The 19,216-nt window shown below is 39.9% G+C and overlaps 2 protein-coding genes across 4 annotated transcripts in view; one reads left to right on the top strand and one right to left on the bottom strand.

The window, feature by feature from the left end:
• The window catches only part of LOC124639890 (Fanconi anemia group J protein homolog), a 74,829-nt gene that overhangs the window by 27,542 nt on the left and 28,071 nt on the right, over positions 1 to 19,216 (top strand). For all 3 annotated transcript variants that reach the window (XM_047177400.1, XM_047177399.1, XM_047177401.1), the window contains exon 3: positions 7,957 to 8,100. In XM_047177400.1, coding sequence (XP_047033356.1) covers positions 7,957 to 8,100 — 144 coding nt within the window. The remainder of the gene's footprint in view (positions 1 to 7,956; positions 8,101 to 19,216) is intronic.
• On the bottom strand, positions 9,712 to 15,371 carry LOC124639889. Its single transcript, XM_047177398.1, has 2 exons — positions 11,082 to 15,371; positions 9,712 to 10,386 (listed from the first exon to the last, which is right to left on the bottom strand). Exon 1 carries the CDS (start codon positions 15,282 to 15,284, stop codon positions 11,748 to 11,750), a length of 3,537 nt encoding a protein of 1,178 aa, XP_047033354.1. The 5' UTR covers positions 15,285 to 15,371; the 3' UTR covers positions 9,712 to 10,386; positions 11,082 to 11,747.

The following is a 19,216-nucleotide window of genomic DNA, read 5'->3' as shown; positions in this document are numbered from 1 at the left end:
CCTCTCGAGTTTCCTCTTAAAAAAAACTTGCAGCACATGCGTCTAATACGGCATTTTTATGTGGAATTTCCCTTTATGTTTTATTTTCGCTGACTTATGTGCAGTTTGTTGGAGTGTCGTCGACTTTTTTGATGTAGGGTTTCTTTTTTTATTAGTTTTTAGTTTTAATTTGTTTGGATGTTAGGAGTGGGATAAGACATGTACCTACTGTAAGACAGTCATGTATAATCGTCCGTTTTTTATCTTTCTGGAATCGATGCTGCAGTGTGTTTTATGTCATTAATATTTGAGTCATTTAAAGGCATGAAGAGTATTCCAATTTAAAATAGGATCCAGCTTAACTTGCAAATCTAAAACTTATAATTCATGAATAAAGTTTTGATTGGTAACCTTTTTGGCAAACATTACCATCTACCACATGCATAACTGCTTGTAAAACTTAGCTCTTACTATTCACATATTGACTTTTCCATGCCTAGCTACAGTCCAACTACCCTATGTCGTGGGACATAACCATATTATAAGAATATAAACCATTTTCTTCGTACAAAGTACGCACTAAGTTCAAAGATAGCTAGTACACATGCTTAGGTAAATAGGTATTTGTATGCTAAGACAATAGTAAAGTACCTCTATATGCATGTATGTAGGCGGTACCTCTGAATGGCTCTGCGAGCCTGGTACCTATTGTGCGTTTTCCATGAAAAACAGGATAGTTAGTTTTTATTTTTGCAGCTTTAGTTATTTCTGGTGCGTTGATTTTTAAGTTCCATAGGGTTTCTAGTGTGGTGGTATGTCAAAAGGTGTGGAACACATACTGTTACTGTTACAGCCTTTTTTTTTATCGTCACACTGCTGGGCACAGGCCTCCTCTCACACGGAGAAGGATGAGCGTTGATCACCACGCTTGCTCAATGCGGGTTGGTGATTTCAGACTTTATAGTCCAGGTTTCCTCAAGATGTTTTCCTTCACCTTATTATCAGCCATTGGTGTCTAAGATTACTTAGAAAGTAAAGAAACACATACTTACTACAAAAAATGTGTCGAGTATCATGTATATGTAAGTATGTGTGTGTGAATGGTTGGAGAGTCAGAATATACAAAGAACAAAAGATGAGGGTAAGAATTGGCATATTACGCCGACCCGAATAACTTAGGAACAGGGCAGGAAGAAGTTTACTTTTAGGCCCTTCTGATATTTAACCTAATCTGTTGCTAGTATCCGCATATCATTATACTTTTGGTCCTTTTGGTTTTTTTAGTTCCGTAGCGATTGTATAATAACTGAACCCATTCTTTAAAATTGCAGTACCTAGTTAAATAAAATCGATTCCATGATAACCTTTATCGTTAAAATCGATTTGATTCTAATTTATCACGATTTGCATTACATTACGACGCCTCACGCGATAGTTAAACATCGTTCAGCGCCAATACCACGGTTTTCTTATTAATATTATGATAAACAGCATTTTATCAGAATCCACAATCTGCCGCATACGAATTTGGGTTTCATTTAATATTTTTTTAATTTTAACTAAACGGCACCGTTGAGCGCTCTTGAAAAAATGTGACCTTTCCTGTCGTTTTCAGTTATAAAAATGTTCGCCTCATTCAAAAATGTCCTGAAGTATCTAGTGCTCAATGACTGAAAAACAGGAAATAAACAGCAGAACACGTTAAAACACATCTGGCAAAACATCGCAAAATTCATAACGCACACCGAAAACAAATTAAAACGCTCACAACAAATCAAAATCATAAACAACATTATACGGATCGTTCATGAATTATAGATGAAGTTCGTCCCCTACGTCGGTATCATTACTAGCCTCTTGTGCGTAATTAATCGCGGGACTGGCCATGACGAGGCTGGTTTATTAAATTTTAGCGCCCCCACCCCCCACCCCCATCTGAATGAATAGACCCATCACTTTTACTATTCACAACGGACGGATTAGCTAGATGAATTTCCAGATTCTCGTGGGGGTAAGCACGAATTGTGCGTACTATCTACCCTCTTTTACTATTGATGCGGATTTGTTCAGATTGCGTCGCGATTATTCACTCATTGTTTTGTTCGAGATTTCTGCAGCTTCCTCGTTAGTTTGTTATGCTTTTACAGTAACACATTAACAGTTTTTTTTTTTCGGACACAGTAAATGGGTCTTCTATTTCCTGCACTATATCTATTTTCTTTACCTAGTGGAACAATAGCAATCGTCAGATTTTTTTAATTTATCTCTGTTACTAAGTACTTATGACAGAAGACGCTGGATGCAGGTCGCCTCCAAAAGGTATCTGTGGAGATCTAAGGGGGAGGCCTATGTTCAGCAGTGGACGTCCTATGGCCGAGATGATGATGATGAAAGTACTTATTACTGTATACATACTAATCACAATCCTGCTCCTATTTTTACTCGGCACAACATGTCTTCTATATACATACTTCTACGTCTGTCATCATCTCTATAGTCAAATTCTTTGCAGCCTTATCAATATTCATTCATCTGTTCTTTGACCAGTCTACCTCTATAGCCATTTACATAACTCAAAAATATCCGTGTTTGGTATTTAAAGTACGCTCAGGCTAGTGGCAAAATGTCGGGTTATAAATCCCGGAGCGCGTTGTAATTGAATCAAGTGTTACTTTGCAACTTATTGTCGGACTTAATTTGCAATTGTCCTGAATAATGCAATTTATTTTGTGTGTTATGTGGGCGATGTTTTTTGAAAGCGTTGCTTAACGTAGGTAGTTTTTTAATTAGTCTACTTGGCTACAGTGTCCTTTCATTGATTAAAAGTTAGTATTTTTTGGAATTATTGAAATATCGTTACGTTCTCCTTTTTTTGTATACTGGACAACTCTTAAAAGAAATACGTTGGTACCTACTCTATGTAAAAGAACTATCCATACAAAATAATGTCAAAACAAAACGCAATCACAGCTGCCATATGCAGTGTTTCTTTGAAGCTCGACATCTCAATTTGCGATGCTAATCAAATGTTAATGCTAATGGCCAATTCGGATTCCCATTAGGGGTTGTCAACCCGCCCTTTACATGCCCCTATGTACTGTCATCACACATACACGCCTGAGGGTGTAATATTTTTCACCCCAACAAAAACATACCATCGTTTTCGCTCGCAGCGAACTTTCGCCCCTTTGTCCAACACAATGGGTACCTACGTTATTTTTTTTTTTAATAAACCCGCTTGGTAAAGCACCGAATCGATGGCCGCCGGCGAATACGGATCACACAGTTAATTATTGACACATCCGTTTTTTATTCGGTTCCCCAGCATCAAAGCGCCATTGTGGTCGTCTAAAATTATTCCTTTTGTGTAGTCCTGCTACTGAAACTGGCTATTTCCTTACCTTTGTACCGTGTTACGTTTTAGGCGTGGTCCTTTGTTCGAGTACAATTAATATTGTTCTAAAATTGTTGGTTATCAATTTTCTTCTATGATGTAGTACTGTGTTGGACGTTGGGCTTCAGAATAGCGTTGCTATACTTAGAAATAATTGATCTTTGACTATTTGTTTTATGATCAAAGATCTATCGGATCTATTTATGATGACTATCGGAAATTGTAAGCAAGAAACACTGCGAGAATTTATCCTGGTTTCATATTGTAATTTCTTAGTTACTTGAAAATATTTATTTTTAATAGGCAGCAATTCTCCTGTTATTCTATCTTGACATTTCCGTTAGCAACACATTTCTGTGGGGATGGAAAATTTCCGTAAGTGTGTTTACGGATGATATTACGATACTGCCAATTTTTACCGCTTTCAGTCCCTGGGAATGTAGATAGCGTATGGTTATTTTTCGACGAAATTGTATGAGACTTCACAATATTGCTATTAAAAGACACTCGAGACACATTATTTCCACGTAAACATTTTTTTCTAAAATTATATATTTTTTGTTATTGAGACTACAAATAGTTATAGCTTCCTTCTATCAACATTGTATTATTAGATAGGTATACGATAACAAACATATTATTTGCTATCAAATTGTTTGCGCAACAAACTGTTTCAATTTCAAAATGTCATAAACGGATGTCTATTAGTTGAGCATGAAAACTTTAGGTGCTGAATTGTTTCAAGTCTAGTCAGTCTTGATTCTATTTTAAAACAACTTAATACGTCTTTACTTCCTGAAATTGATTCCGAATAACAACTTTTTAATCTATACAAAAAGTAACGAAATTAATCGACTTACAGTAGATTTCTATAACCTATCTATGAGTTTATTTTCGATAAAGATTTAATTTGGAAATTCAAGCTACATATAAATTATAACTATGTAAAATATCCGGAAGACGCTGGATGCAGGTCGCTTCCAACAGGTATCTGTGGAGATCAAAGGGGGGGGGAGGCTATGTTCAGCAGTGGACGTCCTATGGTTGAGATGATGATGATGATGATGTAAAATATCTAATCGCAAAACAACTCATAGGCGATAGGTAATATTAATCCACAGTTTACCATTTTCAACTCGAAGGACCAAACACCCAAACACGACGCTACTTTTTAATCAGCGCTCCTTTCACCCAGCGATGAATAATTGAATATTGAATAATTTTTGTGTGGTAATGAAATACAGCGGAGTTTACCGGGGACGTCACAACCTACCTCGATCTAGATAAAGGGTTGTATCACCGCCGACACGAAACTAACGGATACGATCGCTTTCCGATAACGGTAACTGAGCACGGAAACAGTGACTTTAAAAAAAAAACCACCACCATATAAAAAAATCGGTTCGGATACTTTACGAGGCTTTAAAGAGCCGTTTTACAAATCGATGGAATGTACACGCGTTTTTGAGGGTTGTTAAATCGTAGTGATGTGCTTCATTTTTATGGTCTGTTTATCGATTTTATTTAAATTGGGTTTTTTTTCTTCAATCTGATCAAACTTCTAGAAAGCTCGTAAGGGTGGTTTTAAATATTTGGTGATATAAAAACAAGCTCCAAATAGGTACTGAATATGATTGTTTCGGAACGATTCTTGGAATTGCGCGATGTTGTAATGTTTTGAACTCCAGAATAGCAACTAATTATGGAATTGGATTACAAGAAAACCCTTAGGCTATTTCTAACCTTCCTCATAAGTACTTGTCTAAAACAAATAATAAACACAAAACTGTCTATGGATGCAATAAAACCATCAGAACTAAACCTTAACTAACAAAGCAAGCGTTAAGGTAAACAGCTTAAACCTTTAGCGGCGAGCTCAAAGACGAGTATAGGGTTAAAGTCTTTTGAGTGAGATGAAAGCGTGCGAGGTAGCAGCCCGGTAATGTGATCCTCATACAAATCGGCATGGATGCAAAGCTTTGTCTTAGCCGCGCATCGCCGCCAATCATATCATTGCTTATTGAAGATGAAGTTTTCCTTTTCGGGCCCTTTGGTATGGAGAAATTTAAGAATCCTTTGAAGATGAGCGTTTATTTGAGGGAATTGATTGTAAGTTTGGCTTTACTTTGTAAGTTTGGTAGTTTTATACGCACATATTCTAGTCCTAGTTTTTAATAGTATACTTCTAAAACTTGGTACAGCGACATATAGATAACATAATGCAATTTTCTTCAAAAAAGTGTGATTGGAGTTTCTAGGCAGTTCCTCTCCATGAGTCCAACTTTTTGGAATCATGCAACTAGTATGACGTTTCAGCCTGAAACAGGGGTATTTAGAGTTTTCCAAGTTGGCGTCATAGGAACCCTTTTTTCGCAGTAGACAATATGATTTAGTTCGTGATTTTAATACTTTTGTAGTACCTAAGTGTAAGTCTTATTCATGTCCTAAAGAATCTATCTCCTACGAGTTTCATATAAAAATCTGATTTCTTTCATATTTATGTTTTACGACAGTTTCGCTCATATTTTTTGGTTGTATTTGTGCTGAATTGACATGGCGTATCGTAAAACCGGGTTTTACGAGCACCAATTTCCGTGTTAGTATGAGACCTTATAAAAAACAACATATTTTTAGCGGTTCTAACCAGTGTACGGCTTGTAAAAGAAAATTATATTTATAGGGTTTCAACATGATTTGTTTTTGTACTTACGTAGTGATTTTTTGATATAACAAAGTCTATAGAAACAGCAGCAAAATTTCTGACTAGGCTATCTGTTTGGTCTACTGAGTGATTTTTATTATTGCTGAAGTCATCAATAAAGGCAACCTTTAGAGAAATGGAACTATTACTTCTTACATTGTTTTCACACGTGTAATAAATATAATTAGTCTGAGATATGAGACTTTGTTTATTATATGAAGTAAGCATCAGATTTTGGCCCTAAAACCATACCTTGCAGCAGCCTTCGTAGACAGACACAGTTCAAGCAAAATTGCCGTGATCAAGCTTATGCAAGACAAGTAATGATTTATTTTTACTGAAGTAATTTTGTTATAGTTTCCTTGAACTAGAGTTATTTTCTCCGTTATTTATGAGCCGACGTTTTACAAGCGCTTTTGGAAACATTTCTAAACATTGTCATTAGCATAAAACGCAAGACGATACCTAAGTAACGAGTACTTATTGCTCGCACACAATAGGTATATTTCCAAATGTTTCGTTAAAGCTTCTTTGTAATGCCAGCAAAAAGGATCGCGACGTACTTTCCCAAATTGAAACGACGTAGCCGACCGTTGTGTTCGGCAACTTTTCATGGCTAGTCAGACCCTAATGGAAATGACAAGTCTAATGTAACAAGTAACAACTGAAAACATCCCGTTGGACGGATGTAACAAAGCATTCATTTTCTGATGGCGGTAATCTCGCCGAAGGGCGGCATTGTTCGTCATTTTCTCTACGGGCCTATATTTTTTTTCGTATTTTCTTTTCGAAAAGAATAAAAATTGTGAACAGTATTGTCGCGGCGGAGGCTCGCGCCGTGATCGCGCAAAAAGGAGCCCTGGATGACAACGAAATGACGGGAGCGTCCGCGGGTGGCCCCCTCCTCCCTCTTGTAAAAATGTCGCCGAGGGAGGGGCGGCGTGCCTACGACAAGACGGCATTTTTACACACCGCCGCTGAACCGGCAGATCGTATACACCAATTTGGGATCAACAGAAATTGAACCGTGACACGCGGAGCGAGACCTCAAATCCGCTTGGTGACGGCCTCCTTGACTTTTTAAAACACGAGCCGTGTTTGCAATAAATCGATAAGTATATACGGTACCCGCCAGCGGCAGAGAGTACAAATTGCACGGATTTTACAGTTCTTTGTGTTGACACGCCAGGGGTGGGGTGTTTAGTGGTTTCCGTCCGATGTTTTAGGAAATATGAAATTTTCGGCTTTAATTCGCATACGACGTTTTCGTTTGGATGGCTGCTGAGGACCCTTATCCCTTTTTGCTGTACGAATTTTGGATACCTACGTTCTTGCGGACGGAATTCGTGGCTACTACATTCCGTCTTTTATTTGAAATAGCTGGGGCCCTCCGATTCATTTGCTCCCTGGAAGAATAACTCACTTATATTCCTACATATCAACTATCCTCTGATCAAAACGAGGACAAATTAATAAAATTAAGAGCTATTTCAGTAGTTTGTAATGAACCGAAATAAGAACCAGAACTATGTAAACATCAAGCCAAATATAGCAGTTTCGAAAAGCCTCTCACGGCAATCAATACAATAGTTTATGAATATCACTGATTGAACCTAACTTTTAGGTCCACAAATTGAAAGTCTTTCTTTTACAGAAACAAGCTAAAGCTACATTTATCATATCAAAGTCTTTATATTAAGAAAAACGGGTAACAAACTATGGTGACTGATTTTACCCTCAATAAACACATAGATATTCATCAGAATCAGCCCTTATCAGAATCTGTCAAGCTACAAACGTAGATCTCTCCCACACACCAGGTTTCCATCTCCAACTTTCCTTGCTTATAATATTTAACCTATAACCGTTATTTTGGTTGCAGCTCGTATAGGACAGGTGCAAGTGCAGCAATACTTCACCCAGTACCCTGAGCTGAAGCAGGAGGGGGTTGCGGAGTACATCGGCAGTCCTGTGCATCAGAAGACTGATGTCACGCCTGAGAAGCTGTTCAGCAAGAATAATTTCAGTATGTATCTCATCATCAGGCTCTTTAATGTTCTACTGCAGGGCACAGGCCTCTTCTCATTCAGTCAATCAGTCAGTAACACTAGTCTACAAATTAATATAGGTATTTGTTTTGTCACAAACGTGAAGTATATAATTTCTTGTAGAATATTCAATACGAAATCGAAGTCCAGAGCATAAAGTTGCACTAGCACGTCTGGATTTAATGATATACCCTTCTTAAAGTACTAAAAACGCGTTTATAATTATAGTCAGCACGCTTGCTCAAGACTGATAGGCAGTTTCAGACTTTCAGGTCCATATTTCCAGGATTCCTTAAGATGTTTTCCTTTACTTCCTTTACTGAGCCATTAAACCAGCTACCTGCAATTACAGATTTAGCTCGTCAATATCTTGACCAAAATAAGGTTTTAGATGAATACTAAAAATATCCTAGCATACTAATTTAAGCATTCCTGAACACTATACTCTTCAAATCATAAATCCTTAAATTATATGTATCAACATTATCCTTTTATCCTATACCTCTCATAAAACGACCAATAGCGTTCAATTCATTAGAACCACTGCATACGTACACACAACAGACTCACGCGCACATCCATAAACTTACTGCCATAGTCTCACGTACACAGTCACTTGAATATTGCTAATGAACAAGAATCCCGGTGAAGCAGCTAACGAACATTTGCTGAGCGTAGGAATAAAAATAAAAGCTGTGACTTTGTAATGTATGTAAGAGTAGTAAGTATTTGAAGATTTTTGATGTTACTATTTAACATGTTTGATATGTCGGTTTTTAGTGACGCGTTGGATTCAAATCTACGTGGTTTTTGCCGCATATTAATGCAGTAAAGTTATCCTAACTAAACTTCCATGGATTCGATCGTAAACATCGTACATTATATGATTTTATTTTTCATATAATGTTTTGTTTTACTACTCTATCAAACCTAGCAATGAAAAAACCAGCAGCAGTAAAAATATCAATTTTCTGTTTGCCATTCTCCGAAAAATACACTGGGCTTACTTACATTTAGCAATTCTGCAGTTATAATACACGAGATTAAAATTAATACTTACAACTAAACACATTTAACATCAGCAGCTTACTCCCGCATACACGTGTAACCCAAGAAAATTCAAAAAAAACTTACGCAATCAATCGTATGCGCAAACGCATCGTTTCGCCCGAATGCCTTTCCATATTCAAATTATCAGATCTGTCGATCAAGGCGCGAATACAACGCATAATGGCGTTTTGTTCGCTTGTAAAATTAAACGTATTAATGCCTATTACAAATGTTCGGCTTTTGTATGTAGTGTGCATCTGTCTGCGTTTGTGAAGTGAGGTTTGTGAAGATAGGTCTTTTGTGAGATGTTATCTACCGCAGTAACGGTAGCTCGGCTGTTTATCTTGTCTGTTGTCAGTTGCGCATTTTGAGATGATGATTATTAGGGATTCGATTATTGGATATTTTGTCTGCCATATTTGTATGTCTTCACGAGTCGTGGAACCTTGACGGTACATACATAATTTGTATGTCTTAGATTTGATCAATTCATGAAATGGTCTGTACGCGCTTGCGTGATCAAATAAAAAATGCGAATGCACACTTATTACTGGTTTATATTAATTATTAAAACTTTACAATGAATTATTCACTCGAGATTAAGTTATACAATTTAGACTGCAGAGATTCGTTGGACCCGTTACGTATCGGCAGTGGTGTTGATCTCGACGGCCCGTGAAGGCAAGTGGACGAGCGCCGCTCTCGACGCCTCCGTCGTCGCCCCTTCTCCAGCGCGCCGGCGTCACCGTGGCGGCCTCCCGTTGGATGACGCAAGGCGCAGTTTGAATCGCCGCCTGCGATTGGCTCGCGCGCAGGTGGCGTGATGCGCGGCGGGCGCCTCGGTGTTGCCAGGGAGCGCGGGACGCGCTTCCCCAGCATTTTGCCCCGCCGCCCGACTGTGTTGCCAGGCGGCGCAGGCCGTAACATCCTCCCAGGCGTTGAAGGATTCAACTCGACGTGTCCCGGAAGAGGGGACACATGGTGCGGACGGCCCGAGTGACCGTCCCCTTGGTGGTGGTGACGTCCGCTACCCGGCTGACGCCATCCGGGCCGGGGTGTAGGCGCGTGACGCGCCCCAAGCGCCACTGGAGCGGAGGCAGGTTTGCCTCCCGTAGAAGCACGAGGTCCCCGCAGTTGAGGCCTTGCTGCTGAGTCCTCCACCGGGACCGCTGCTGCATCTCGGCCAGGAACTCCTTCTGCCACCTGGACCAAAACTGTTGGCGGATTTTTTCTATGAGCTCATAACGGTTGGGCCGCAGAGCTGTGATGGGTGGCGACGGGACGGCAGTCAGTGGCCTGCCCACCAGAAAGTGCCCTGGGGTGAGAGGAGTGGGATCATTTGGATCTGACGAGAGTGGGGAGAGGGGACGGGAGTTTAGGATGGCCTCGATCTGTGAAAATAAGGTGGCCAGCTCCTCGAAAGTCAGACAGGCCTCTCCAGCTACTCGTTTTAAATGGTATTTTGATGATTTTATGCCCGCCTCCCATATTCCTCCAAAATGGGGCGAATATGCAGGCCCAAACACAAAGCGGATTCCCTCGTTCGCCGAATAATTGAAGACCGAATCTTGGCTCTTTTGCAACATTCTACCCAGCTCATTGCATGCACCTATGAAGTTACGACCATTATCACAATAGATAGCATAGGGTTTACCTCTCCTGGCCACAAACCTACGTATACATAGAATGAATGCCTCAGAAGTGAGGTCGCTGACTACCTCTAGGTGAACCGCCTTAGTGGTTAGACACACAAACAAACATAAATAACTCTTTGTTATGCGGTTTCCTCGACCTTTACGGCTGGAAATTCTAAATGGCCCCGCAAAGTCTACCCCACATGAACTAAATGCAAAGCTACAGTCAGTTCTTACGGCTGGCAGATCGCCCATAATTGGTTCGACAGATTTACCTCGCAGGCGCGTACATACAACGCACTGCTTGGTAGTAATGCGAGCTAGGTTTCTTCCTCCTATTGGCCACTATTCCTCACGAATGGCTGCGAGCAGTGCCTGTGGACCAGCATGAAATAAACGTAAGTGTTCATGTTTCATTAAGAGTTTAGTGACGCTATGTTTCGCATCCAGGAGCACAGGGTGCTTTTTGTTGTAATCAAAGCTAGAATTTCCTAGCCGGCCACCTACACGCAGCACCTTTTCCGTGTCTACAAAAGGATTAAGTGCTAATAATTTTGATCTTTTATGTAATTGATGGCCTTTACTTAAGGTTTCAATTTCTTCATAGAATGTCTCAAACTGACTAAGTTTAATTAGAAGAGTGCCTGCCTTCTGCAGCTCTTCAACTGATAATGCCTGACTTGAGTTTCTTTGACCTTTACAATTATTAATAAAACGAAGTACATAGGCAATTGTTCTTTTTAACCGTAAAAAATTAGAAAACCTACTGAACTCTACGACCTTATTAACTAAATTTTCTTTACTATTTACAGCAAATGTGTATGAGGTGAGAGCTTTGACCTCCGGTAAAGTTGCCTCCTCTGGTGGAGACAGTTTGGTGGGCCACTCGCAGTCCTCTTGTTTTAAGAAGGGAGGGCCTTCCCACCAAAGAGTAGAACTATTCAACACCTGCGGTCTACCCCTCTTGAAGCCATGTCAGCAGGGTTCAAGCTAGTGGGAACATGAAACCATTGATAATCAGCTGTTAGCTCTTGAATTTCGTTCACTCTATTTCGTACAAAGGTTTTTAGTAGACTTGGCTGCATTTTTAACCATCCTAACACTACAGTGGAGTCGGTCCATATTATTTTCTTATTTATTTTACATTTTAAGGATTCACTAACCTTCTGACAAAGTCTAGCTCCGAGGAGCGCTCCACATAATTCTAATCTAGGTATAGTCAATGGTTTAATGGGTGCTACCCGAGCTTTTGCACATAAAAGGCGTGATGTATGCTTATGTTTGCTATCTCTAGACCTTAAATAAATGCACGCTCCAAATGCAGCTTGTGAGGCATCTACGAAACAATGCAATTCAATGTATTCTGGCCCTTCACACAATACATACCTAGGCAGATGTATATTATACAAATAAGACAAATTATTGCTGAAATTTAGCCAATCTTTTGCCAGTTCCTTGGGTATTGGCTCGTCCCACTGTAATTTGGCACACCATAACTTTTGAAGTAAGATTTTTGGTTTGATAATTGCTGCACTCAATAATCCTAGTGGATCAAATATTTTGCATGTCATAGAGATAATAGTTCTTTTAGTTATCTGAGAAGCAAGTGGCACATTGGTGGAAAATTGAATTGAGTCATTGACTGGAGACCAGTTTAATCCTAGCACAGCCGATTCTTTGCACAGTTCTAAAGTATCACTATTAACCTGTTCGTGCTCAAATATCTGTGGACAGTTGGTACGAAATTTCCTAAGTATGAAACCGGCTGACTCTAAAACTCGCGTGATGCTCTTAAAGATATGTGTCAGCTGATTTGCTGAGGCACAACCCGTACTCAAATCATCGATGTAGAAGTCAGTTAGCATGGTTTCTTTTATAATTTCATCACCACACTCTAGCGCTAGTTGTTGAAGACACCTAGTACTAAGGAATGGCGCAGATGCTGTACCATAAGTTACTGTATTCAACTGATATACTACAATATTGTGCGTTTTCTCACAGCGCCACAGTATTAATTGCAGATGGCGTTGAGACTCATCTATGGCAATCATTCTGTACATTTTAGCAATATCTCCAGTTAGGACAAACCTATGCTCTCTGAAGCGTAATAATATAGACAGTAAGTCGCTCTGGATGACTGGACCTACTGCTTGAATATCGTTTAGCGACTTCCCTGAGGTAGTTTTAGCAGACGCGTCGAAAACTACTCTAACCTTAGTGGTCTCATGATGCTCCTTAATAATGCAGTGGTGGGGAAGATACACACCAAACTGTGGCCTGGCAATCTCAGTTAGGTGACCTAATTCCTTATATTCATTAATGAATTTTGAATAAGCGTCTTTTAACTCAGGATTCTTATCTAACCTAGTCTCTAAATTTAGAAGTCTCTTTTTAGCCATAGCATAAGAATCTCCTAGAGCACATTTAGGTTCTTCCTTTAGAGGCATTAACACTGAAAACCTACCGTTAGCTAGGCGTTTAGTAGTTTCCACAAAGTGCCTTTCACAAAAATGTTCATCGGGTGAACGAGCAAATTGTTCAGAATAACTCTCTTCTATTTCCCAAAACCTTTTTAAGTCATCCTGTAATTCTTGACTAAAACTACAAGTTACTTTGAGGGATTTTAGCCTATCTTGCCCAGTAGGGCCTGACACTAACCAACCTAACTTGGTATCTTGTAGGGCAGGTTTGTTTTTACCTAAATATATATGATTCGCATTTACAATGGACCAATATACATCTGCACCGATTAAAATGTCTATCTGAGATGGCTTATAGAAAGTTGGATCAGCTAGCCTAAATTCCTTCGGTATGGCCAGTTGCTGAACGTTGACCTGTACATTTGGCAAAGTACCTATGATATTTGGTACAACAAGACAGTCAATTGGTATGCAGAACTCACTTATACGCGATTTAATCTCAACCTTTACCCTTTCTGAAATATTTGAAATTGAATTATTAATGCCAGCCACATGAATTGAACGCGATTTGTCACTAACTAAGTTAAGCCTTTCCTTCATTACACTAGTTATAAAGGACATCTGACTGCCAGTATCTAGTAATGCTCTCGCCTGATAGATTTCACCGGTTTGCCTATTTACTATGTCTACAATAGCCGTACCTAACAAAACTTGACCTGCCGCTGCAACTGAAAGTGACACAGGTAAGTTAGAGACCTCCGTAGAGTCTTGAATAGCATTAGATACAATTGGCTCGTTTTTATGTATTAATGAATTATGTTTCTTTTTACAAACACGACACATAGGCCTGGACTTGCACTGGAATGAATTATGACCACTCTTGAGGCAATTTTTACATAATTTTAATCTACTAATTTCAGATAGCCTATCCTCTATGCTCATATTTTTAAACTTGGGACATCCATGTAACTGGTGGTCATCGGGACAGATATAACACTTTGCACTGGCACCATGTTCACTGGAAGCGACAAATGCTTTGTTAACTTTAGACTCCCTAGGGTAATTTGACCTTCGGTCACCTTTGTCTGTGTGAACCATGTTAGCAAAATGCATAGTTTCTAATATGTCTGCACGATTTCTTAAAAACATTGTAAAGTTTTCTAATTTATGATAATCTGTCAATGTAGCCCGGTACTCTTCCCACTTAGTGTAAGTGACCGAGTCTAATTTGGATGCTATAATGAAAATAACTAGCGCGTCCCACTTGTCAGTCGGTTGACCCAAAGTATCCAGCGCTCTCAAATTCTTTGACATATGGTCTACTAAATACCTTAATGCCTTATAAGATTCCTTACTACACCTTTCAACAGTCACTAAAGACTTAAGATGATTATTTATAAGAACATTCTTATTATCATACCGTTCACATAGTAATTCCCATGCTAATTTGTAGTTACTAGAGGTAAACTCTATGGCCTTAATTACTCCCCTGGCACTACCTTCCAAAGCCGATCTTAAATAATGGAATTTATTAATTTCTGGAATTGAATTATTGCAGTTAATAATGGAATCAAAAGTATCCTTAAATTCTAACCATGTTAACATGTTTCCATCAAACTTTGGGAGGTGTATGGTGGGTAGTTTTATTCCATTAAATGCATGAGAACAATTACTTTGTTGGTGAGAACAATTACTTTGTTGGTCGACGCTATTGGCCTTATTAATGGTAGACGGGGTAGCCTCAATCAGTTCTTGCGCTACAGAGAGAGCTGAGTAAAATTGGCGCTCAGTAGACTCTCTTTCGTCTAATTGTTCATCTACATCAGAACATATGGATTCTATTTCAGACTGTAACTCATCAAACGTTTTGAACAAATCTTGAAATTTGCTTAGCCTCAATGAGAGCTCTTTTGTTTGTAAGCTTGTAATATCACTAGCCTTTATCTTTTGAATAGTACTTAGATAGTCTATGAATTTAGTTAACCTGCCCTTAATAGTGCCACGCCTTTTAATTAACTCTTTAAAGTTGACCTTCTGGTCAGTATCTGCATCGGTCATTTTGCTAATTTATATATACGCTTACAAGAAACACAACCTAATGCAATACAATGAGCTGAATAAATAAATGTGCAGTGAACCTGACAATATTATGCGCCGCTCCAACACGTGGTCACCCGACTCCCGCGCCGCAGCGTCGGCCGCAACCCGATGTAACAGGCGTGCCGAGGGAATCCGCCGTGCCGTTGGGGCTGCGAAGCTGGACCGGAACCGTTGCCGTATGGCAGGAACTCTGAAATAGTCGGCCGCAATGCTGGTTCACCAAGCAAAGAAATGTGCGTGCACTAGTTCGCGCGCGTGCGTGAACTTTAGGCAGGTGTAATAGGCAATAACCTTGAAAATAAATGCGTGCACTTCGAATGCAAGCTTGCCGTGCTTCGGAAAAATAAAATGTGGTTATGCTTAGCGTGGGTGCGGGTGACTTGATTTAACAATGGTATGTGCAACAAATGAATAATGGAGAAAAATGCCACTTAGCATGTAATAAGCGTAACCCAATTCAAAAAAAACACAACCCACGTGCAATATAACCTAGCAGTTTGGCCAGTTTATGGCGCCTTTGCCACCACGTGGCACTGCTTTGCCGGAGAAGCCCCCCGACGCTCGAATAGCTAGCCGCCCGCTATTTCACAGCGCAAGAGCACGAGGATCGAGATTGAGAAAGGAAATTAGAAAGGATCAAGGCTTACTCTCCTGGGCTAGACCTTCGGTTGACGTGTCGCCGTCTTCACCGGGCTCCTGAGGCTGCTTGTCCGGGTCCTTCGCCTCCTGCAGTCTCGATGCGGTTACGCAGCCCGACTGGATAGATGGCGGGCTGCGGCACTTGCTCCACGTGCCGACCGACGATTCTCGACGATTCTTGACGCGACGAGACGACGAATAGATCGCGATGTAACGGGTCCTGTCACGGTCGCCAATTTTGTACGCGCTTGCGTGATCAAATAAAAAATGCGAATGCACACTTATTACTGGTTTATATTAATTATTAAAACTTTACAATGAATTATTCACTCGAGATTAAGTTATACAATTTAGACTGCAGAGATTCGTTGGACCCGTTACGTATCGGCAGTGGTGTTGATCTCGACGGCCCGTGAAGGCAAGTGGACGAGCGCCGCTCTCGACGCCTCCGTCGTCGCCCCTTCTCCAGCGCGCCGGCGTCACCGTGGCGGCCTCCCGTTGGATGACGCAAGGCGCAGTTTGAATCGCCGCCTGCGATTGGCTCGCGCGCAGGTGGCGTGATGCGCGGCGGGCGCCTCGGTGTTGCCAGGGAGCGCGGGACGCGCTTCCCCAGCATTTTGCCCCGCCGCCCGACTGTGTTGCCAGGCGGCGCAGGCCGTAACATGGTCTGCATTGGCCAAAAATGGATAGCAAAATACTTTCTTAAAGCAATTAAGTACCTATTTAAGAAACCTTAACTTAGCTGTACAATTGAAAACATAGTTTTTATCAATATGACATGAAATGGTGTTGGTTGAACAACTTATATCCAAAATTCCGCGAGTTAAATTCCACGAAAAACTGCGTGATTTCGTAGTATCCGATACCGAGAACCCTGATCCGAGAAGTAAGCACTCATAATTCCCACATCAATAAGGTATTATACTTATAAATACAAAGCCCATAATTTCAAATCATCATCTCTTCTGCCTAGCCTTTTCCCAACTATGTTGGGGTCTGCTTCCAGTCTAACCAGATGCAGCTGAGTACCAGTGCTTTACAAGGAGCGACTGCTTATCTGACCTCTTCAACCCAGCAACCCTGTCAACCCAATTCCCCTTGGTAAGGCTGGTTGTCAGACTTACTGGCTTCTGTCTACCCGTAATGAGTGCCAAGGATGTTCATGACAGTCGGGACCTACAGTTTATCATGCTCACCGAAAGGTCAAAATTTCAAATATTTACTTCTGGCTTCTGAGTACTCGTAATGACTGCCAAAGATTCAAATTACTGCCGGGACCTACAGGTTGTCGTGCTCACCGAAAGGCTTTCTAATATTTTCTGCATTTATTAAAAACTTTATGCCTCAGTTTATAAATGAACTTAGGTTACTCATTGCAGTTCTGTCGACAATTTTCAAAATTATGCTCGACCTTTCAGAACTCTAATGCAATTCTATCAAGTTTATGTGGAAAAGTTTCAACACTGAGTATTCCGTGTTCTATAGTAATAGCTGAACAGTAATTCTAGTTTGTTTAAATGGTAATAAATTGCATTTGTAAAGTTTTAAGTTCTATTTCCTAGAATAGAACTTGAAAGATTAACCGTTGAAAACAACAAACTCTAATTCAGTATAAAGAAATGTAAGTAAAACATTCTCAGAACACACATCGTATTTATTTAATGGCGATGCAATGCTACTACATTACAACTTTTCAATTTTTTAAGAACCTTAGACTTTTTGAACTAAGTATTTGCAATATGTCAATGGATATTTAATAAAATATCCATAGATCCAAAGGTTACGTACTATTTCTAGAAAATAGGATGTTATTCGAAACCAAATACGTTTAAAAATTCCTGGAAAGTAAATAAATAAAAAACTCTTGTAGTCGCCTCCGTCCGTCGGACCATCGCCGCATCGCTCCACGCCTTTGTAAAGCCAGACAGTTTAGGAAAACTCCCATAAAAGCCTTTTATTTATAGCCAGAAGATAAATATACTTGGAAAATTCTATAAAAAAAGGTATAAATGCCCATACTTCAACCTCAAAATCATAGCAACTACATAAAACAAAATGAATCATTAATTTCATGTCCACATTAATTTTGTATCAATTCACATCTGTGTGCGTTGTGTGACTATAAAGTGTATCTGTGTGTGTGCGAAGCGTCGTCCAATCGTCACCTCTCGCGTGAATAGTAGGCGTGGCTTCACACCCCGGCTGGAAGCTCCATGCGATCGATTTTATTTGAGACTCGGCTGGAAAAATGTTTGTGTGTGTGAGTTTTCTTGTTGGGATCCGTAAGGATTCTGGTTGGTATAGAATTTTTGGTATAGCTTGAATATCCAGTAATGGTAATTTTTTAACCGACTTCCCAAAAAGGAGGAGGTTATCAATTCGGCCGGTATGTTTTTTTTTTTTTTTTTTTCTATGTATGTACATCGATTACTCCGAGGTTTATAGACCGATTTACGTGATTCTTTTTTTGTTCGACTCGGAATAACTGCCAGTTGGTCCCATAGTCATCAGGTCAGGATCTGATGATGGAAACCCTGAGAAATCGAGGGCAACCTTCGAAAGTTGTAGGCATACATAGGGTAAAAACTTGACACTCAGGTGTACGCCCAAAAGCACTATTCAACAGTGAAGATTTGGAGCTGATCTGATGATGGAAACCAGAGAGGGTCGAGGGAACTCGACAACTGAATATGTAAACTACCTCGTGTTTGGGCTTAAATTATTTGTATTGACAAAACCTTTGCAACAGTGAAGGTTTGGAGCTGACCTGATGATGGAGACCAGAGAAAGTCGAGGGAACTCGACAACTGAATATGTAAACTACCTCGTGTTTGGGCTTAAATAATTTGTATTGACAAGACCTTTGCAACAGTGAAGGTTTGGAGCTGACCTGATGATGGAGACCAGAGAAAGTCGAGGGAACTCGACAACTGAATATGTAAAATACCTCGTATTTGGACTTATATTCTTTGTATTGATGAGAACTTCCCACTTGTATGGATAGTGACAACTATTCGTATCACTGAAAAGCTTTAAATAAACAACTTTTTTACAAAAAAATTAAACCGACTTCCCAAAACACTAAAAAGCAAAAAAAAACTATTTTTAGGTGCATCGGCCTAGAAGTCGGTGGCAAAATTAACTTAGTAACATCCATTAGACACCGACTTCTAGGCCGATGCACCTAAAAATAGTTTTTTTTTGCTTTTTAGTGTTTTGGGAAGTCGGTTTAATTTTTTTGTAAAAAAGTT

Source organism: Helicoverpa zea, chromosome 19 (genome assembly GCF_022581195.2).
Source record: "Helicoverpa zea isolate HzStark_Cry1AcR chromosome 19, ilHelZeax1.1, whole genome shotgun sequence".
Taxonomy (NCBI): domain Eukaryota; kingdom Metazoa; phylum Arthropoda; class Insecta; order Lepidoptera; family Noctuidae; genus Helicoverpa; species Helicoverpa zea.
The sequence above is the reverse complement of the archived record's forward strand: the minus strand, read 5'-3'. Positions and strand labels throughout refer to the sequence as shown.

Coding starts and splice junctions, on each gene's coding strand:
- LOC124639889 (XM_047177398.1), bottom strand. CDS start 15,284: ATGACCGATGCAGATACTGACCAGAAGGTCAACTTTAAAGAGTTAATT.